This window comes from Pinus tabuliformis, chromosome 1_1 (genome assembly GCF_031772625.1).
Source record: "Pinus tabuliformis cultivar Carrire ecotype Pingquan chromosome 1_1, CPIR1, whole genome shotgun sequence".
Classification (NCBI taxonomy): Eukaryota; Viridiplantae; Streptophyta; class Pinopsida; order Pinales; family Pinaceae; genus Pinus; species Pinus tabuliformis.
The window spans coordinates 611,714,958-611,721,489 of record NC_142297.1 but is presented as its reverse complement, the minus strand read 5'-3'; the positions used below and the strand labels follow the sequence as shown (position 1 = coordinate 611,721,489).

The following is a 6,532-nucleotide window of genomic DNA, read 5'->3' as shown; positions in this document are numbered from 1 at the left end:
TTTCCTGAGCATAGGTCTTTGCAGCAGCTTTTCAAGTTTTGCTCGGGGGTTTTTTGGCTCCTCCTTTGTGGATTCCCTGTTCCCAAAGGCAGATCTCTGGCTCCTATTTTTATAAAAGTATGAATGTTCAGATATGCAGTTTCTTGTATTTCTAAGTAAAGGTATTTTTGTGAACATGCATTTAGCATTGAAAAACTTTTTGTATCTGATTCATGAGGCAATAGCAGCAAATTAAGCACAAAATTTATGAACAATATAACTACTTTTATTGTCAATAGAGGTCAGCCGTTCTTTTCTTCCTCAAAAAAATTGAAATGAAAAATAGAAAGTCATATTAACTTACACTGCAATAATAACACGGGATGAAACGATGAGAGACTCTCCGATTGCGAAATGAAATAGTCTTACTCTTACATAGTTCTCTGCGGGCTGAAATGAAAATAAATTCTGAGTCCTACATTACATTCAACCAGTTGGTGATACTCAAGATATTATCATTTGCCTTGAACCACTCGCTGGTATCGAAGTAAACGTCATTTGTATTGTAACCGAAGTAATTGTCAATTGTATAATCGTAAGCATGTATGTTTTCATCACTCCTCGGGAGTTTACGTGGGCCTTCCTCCTGTGCTACGCCTACACGACGCAGCTCTAGTATTTTTCCACATGCCTGCAATTTCGGACAGCCAGAGTAATGAAACTCCTTCAGCAACCTCAAATTTTCGATACCTGCCAATTCTTCCATCTCAGAGCACTCCTTAACATCTAGTAGTCGAAGCTTCGCCAGCTGCGCCAACCCTCGTATGTTCTTGAGCTGTTTGCATTCACCTGCGCACAACTCCTCCAAAGATGTCAATGTCTCCAGGCTTGGCAGCTCCTCTATTTGCTGACACCCACTTATGTCCAATTGTTGAAGCTTTGCAAGACCGAAAAGCCCTCCTATTTTTCTCAATGCGCCACAGGACTTCAACTGTAGCGTTATTAGTGATGCTGGCAACGCTCCAATCTCCACTAGATCATTACAATTGTCGATCTTCAGGTGTTGAATGTTGGGGCAAATACCTTCAACAAACGATAGCTCTGATACCCTAGTCTCGTACAGCTGTAAGTTTTCGAGCCCAACCATGCAGTTCTTAATGACAGACTCTGCTGTTATCTCCGTTCCTGTTTCTGAATTAAGAATCTCCATCTTTTTCAAATGTTCAACTGAATAGGGCAAACATTCCAAACTCCTGCAGACGAAGGGAGCGAGTTCCTTTAATGTCGTTAGATCACCGAGAGAAGGCGGCAGCTCTTTCAAAAAAGGGCTTCCCAATTTTAATGTTTTCAAAAGGCCTAGCTCTCCAATATGATCTCTTGGTAGCTCTTTCAAGCTTGTGCCCTGCAAATTTAGGTCTTCTAAGGATCGTTGGCTTGCTACTTCGGAAGGCAACACCTTCATTTTCAGACAAAATGAAAGGTCTAATGATACAAGTGTAGTGATATTTCCAAGCGTTCCTTGAGAGATGCTCAACTCGTAGCACCTTGCCAAACAGAGATGCTTAAGTCGAATAAAATTCCCAAGTGAAGGTGGCAGCTCTTGCAACTTGGAGCAATCTGCCAGACAGAGATGCTCAAGTCTAATTAAATTCCCAAATGAATGTGGCAGCTTTTGCAAACTGCAGCTTCGAGACAAGTCAAGATATTGGAGGTTTGTAAGATTGCCAAACGAGTCTGGCAGAAATGTCATGTTTCTTTGATCTGTCAGTTCAAGCTTTTCTAGGTGCTGCAACTGCTGCCACATGGACTTGGGAAACTGTAAAATGGGAACATTAACAATCAACTCCCTCAACTCCTCAGGTGCCTGCAAGGATCATCTTAACTCTCAGATATGATTATTTTCATTTTCATCTTAACTAATTGTGTGCTTGCTGGTACAAGCAGAGAATTTAATTTGGAACACTGAAAAATAAACGCAAAACTTTGCTTTAAAATGCAGGTGTACCTCACTTTCACTTTGCCAAAATGTTTGTAATGCTTGTCCCCCGGTCAGTTGCAAAACCCTTAACTTCTTTATTGGAAGCCAGGGAGGAAGGACGGAGTGGGGAATGTTATCCCAGCGGAGCCATATGAGATCAGGTGAGTACAGCATGCCAGTAAATATGCTCTCCAGACAATCGCCTTCAGCCTTAAGCAGCTGCAAATTTCTCATATCGACAACTGAACGATTTTGGAGTTCGAAAGGGTTTTCGTATTGGGGTGGTTGAACCATGCGAATTCCACGGACCTAAATTGTTTACCTGACTGTTAGTCATAAGATTGAAATGTTTCCAGAGTTCAAAAAGTATCAACTTAAACGAAGTCTAAATTTGAGAGCACAAAACACTTACTGATGATAATTGAGGGTACACATTCTGAGGGGTAAGGTTGTCAATTGGGCGCCAAAGACGAAGTAAATTTCGTGGAAGTTCTTTCTCCGCCCAATATCTGCCCAAATCTCTGAGGTGGTCATGCATTCTGATACGGTTTTCTCTATCGACCTCCACAAGGCACTTATTTTCTAGATTCGCAATACCCAGTGATCCTTCCCAGCCAGATCCTTGCGATATTCTTATGACGGTATCCTTGTCTTCTCCAACGAAGAAGCAGGCTATGTCCAAGAATATCTCTTTCTCCTCGTCATCAAGACTATCGTAGCTTATTTTAAGCCTGCTTTGTATATCAGAGGGAAGTCCTTTGGAGAGTTTGCTCAACTGGGCTTCCCAATACTTAAAATCTTTTTTCCCGTGAAGAAGAGCCCCGATCACTTCAAGAGACAATGGTAACCCATCGCAGGCATCGAGAAACTTTGCAACCATGTCTTCAAATCCTGCAAGGGGTCGAGGTCGGTCGAATGCATGCCGGCAGAAAAGCTCTTCCGAGTCTTGTCTACTGAGACGAGTTAGCTCGTAAATTGATGAGACTACAATTTCAGAGCCCGAAAGCACCTCCTTATTTCTGGATGTAACTAAAATCAAGCTACTAGGACCAAGAACATTCATTAGCGGCAAAAGTAATGCATCCAACTGTTTAATGTGATCAACGTCATCTAAAATTACGAGAGCTTCAGAAGGTGGAACCTTTTGAAGCATCTCTATACCTTGATCAATGTTCCAGATTTGGTGCTCTCCATGTATTTGAGTCAAGTCCCTGAAAAGTTGAACCTGCAAGCCATGTAAAGAACTCTTGGCTGCAGCTTCTCTGACCCCATACAAATAACTGGATGCATGGTAATTTGTTCTTCTCCGATTGAAGAACTTTTTGGCCAGTGTCGTCTTTCCTATTCCACCAGGACCCACAATCCCCACGACCTGAGCTTTCCTGCTCTGGTTCTCCAATAATGCTCTTTTCTCACGATCTTCTACTTCGGCTACCTTTTCGTCCAACCCAGTAGGAAATTTGGCCACATGCAACGGCGGTTTTCTAATCAATTTCTGAACCCGTTGCACGGTTTTATTAAGAAGCTCACCGATGTCGCTGATTATTCAGAGGCGATACAAATTAAGGCAATAAGAAACGTAAATGAATATCATTGTCTATCCATCTATCCAACATAAAGTCATTCAGAGAAAAGGAAATAGAATTCTCACCCGTTACAGGCCTCCAGCTCGAAACCGCTTATATCTGCAACGCTGGAAAGAGCCTTTCTCCAATTTTTAATGGTACTGGGCTCGTATCGAGGCTTCCCTTTGTTGGTTTCAGGGTCAAATGTTTTCTTCTTCTCGAGATTGAGCAGGGCTTGCTCATACACTCCAGCCTTACCCCCTAACCACCACTGGACAATTCTAAGAATTTTAGCAAACATTCCATCTATTGCCCGCGTCCGGCGCCGAAGATCTGCTGGCTTGATGCCGTAGAACACGGGAATAATGGGTTTCCCCGAGTTCACCATCGAGACAAGCTCATCTAAACACCATTTTGATTCGGCATATGCCGGAGATAAAATTGCTACGTGGACAGAGGCGGTTGCGATCGCTGCTTCAATTTGAGGTGTCAACTTTTCTCCCTGCTGCATTTCCTCCTTGTCCAGAAACACTCGCAATCCACAAAAACGAAGAAAATAGTAAAGAGAGCTGGCAAACGTTTTCTTCACATCCGGCCCGCGGTGACTAATGAACACGTCATAAAAGTGGCTCTGGCTGGGATGTTCAGCTGTGGAGATGCAAGGGGAAGAGGAAGAAGCGTCCATGGTGTCTGGAAGAGAACGCTGCGTGAATGAGGATGTCGGTGATGGGCAGTCCATTTCCAACCAGAGTCTGAAAACCGAAATAAAAATTGGTTGAGATAAGAGTCGGATGGTTAATGAGATCGATGCAAAAATGAGAACGCTGAAACCCGTTGGAGTCTTTGCCGAAAAAATATGAAGAATATTGTAACGAAAACTGTTGGTGTTGTGCCCACATTTATTGGTATTGGAGCTCGGAGCTCAGTGGCCAATATATCCTGTGTTATCTCTGCAATTCAATTAAAGAATCGTGGCATGTGGTCAGTGGTCCATTCGATCAGGATTCATGGATGTAGTCAGTCATGTCGGTAAGTACAGAGTCGTGGCATGTGGTCAATTCGGTCGGCAATCATGCCTCCACGTTCTGTGCAATTATATCCCCTGCCATAAAAAAGAGGTGGCATGCAGGCCTGGAATTTGACGTCCGTATTTTGTGTCTTAGGACGTATTTGACGGTCGCTGAAAAACTCTGCAACCCGTCGTTTTGACCTCTAATTTCAGAGTTAAACCATCAAAAACACTTTAGGACCGACACACAAGACAATTTAATGCTATTTAAATTCTACAGCATTTCACTGCCTAGTATCCAGTACCTAATAGTAGTAACTCTCTCCTCTACCATAGGCTAGTACCTAAAAGGAGTAACTCTCTCCACTACCATCTGCAGCTTTGGCCATACGAACGATATGTGCAAATTTAATCTACAACTACCATTACCACTAGCAACTGGGTTGTACTCCAGAATTGGGGACAAATGCGGTTTTAAAGTTTGCTTGGACGCCACGCTAAACCTAATATGAAACGTGCAAATTGCAATATTTAACTATTCATTAGCCAGGTTCCAAGGACTGCGTGCAATCTCGCTATCGTTTTCACGAAAATGTTCACTGTCCAGGTTATTCTCATTGTTGTTTTCACGAAAATGTTCACTATCCAAGCCATTGACCGCTGAATTAGTGGCAACCGTCTATCAACAATCTAAATGAATTTGAAGTTATCTACCTGATTTCCCAAGAAAATGGAATGGTGGCTTTGTTCCATGATTCATTTGAAGTTATCTACCTGATTTCCCAAGAAAATGGAATGGTGGCTTTGTTCCATGATTCATTTGAAGTTATCTCCCTAATTTCCCAAGAAAATGGAATGGTGGCTTTGTTCCATGATTCATCCATTAGAATGGAGGAAGTACAATTACAGGGAAGGAAGGAATAGACAATGGGCATGTTCATGTGTCATCACTGAGGTAATACACTTTCTTCGGTAATACACTTTCTTCTTTGCCCTGACCATTACCCCAAGGCTTATTCTTGCAAGTTGTTGCAGTGATCCTTGTCGTTTGATTGGCTTGGACGTTTCTTTCTGGACATGCGGCTCTGGTGCTCCCTGGCAGATTGAAGATCTCCGGTTGAAATTTGAGGAGGCCTGGATGCTCAACAAGGTTAACTTATTAGCAAGAAACCCACCTCGCTATTTCAACTAGCGCTGTAAAAAAAATTCGACAAGTTTTTCAGGTCAGATCATAACACTAAATTATTTTCTGAGTAGAGTTTAATTCGAATGTTTTCTTATTACATGATGGTGTATACATAATGGTGTATAGATTTTATTACCTCACCATAATCCTGCTTGAGGAGAAATATATAACATAGCAATGCAATCACATCTCTACAACAACCCAGAACCTCGGAAAATGCTTCAGTACTATGAGACAATGTAATACTTTGAGGTAATGCTGAGTGAAAGATTTATGTCCCGACCCTTAACCCTAGTGAACTCTTCAACGAAATCATGCCCATTTTCTATGAATAGCAGGGATGTAGAGGAACACCGCTTAAAACATTTGGGTGGTTTTGAGAGAATAGGTTTCTCTCATCCAATGCTTCTCAGGGCTCGTCTATAAAACCGTGGGTGATTTTTTTAAGTCTAGAGTTTGTTAAAAGGTCCACTTTGTTAATTACTTTGTTGTCAACTAATTAAAAAGATCCCTACAATATTGCTGCTTGCCACAAAGTGATCCACACCTCTCTTTAGGTTGCAGTGATTGTATTTAGTATAGTTTCTTTTTTTATATAATGTAATGTTTTTATATAATGTAGTGTTGTGAGCGTGAAATCAATATAAAAACAATATAAAATTAGAGAAACTTGTACTGAGCAAAGGAATGTAAACCATGTAAATTAATAACTTTCTTTAATTACAATCACAAAAGTGGATTCTACCTGGTTTTCTTGATATTATATAAAGTAAAATAATAATAGTTTATGTTTATTTTTTATTTGTTGTAGCTTT

At 41.3% G+C, this 6,532-nt stretch overlaps 1 protein-coding gene across 1 annotated transcript; it reads right to left on the bottom strand.

The window, feature by feature from the left end:
• Window positions 1-351: 351 nt before the first annotated feature.
• On the bottom strand, window positions 352-4,339 carry LOC149214763 (disease resistance protein L6-like). Its single transcript, XM_089390958.1, has 4 exons — window positions 3,609-4,339; window positions 2,370-3,495; window positions 1,985-2,266; window positions 352-1,843 (listed from the first exon to the last, which is right to left on the bottom strand). Exons 1-4 carry the CDS (start codon window positions 4,259-4,261, stop codon window positions 455-457), a joined length of 3,450 nt encoding a protein of 1,149 aa, XP_089247084.1. The 5' UTR covers window positions 4,262-4,339; the 3' UTR covers window positions 352-454.
• Between the last annotated feature and the right edge of the window lie 2,193 nt (window positions 4,340-6,532).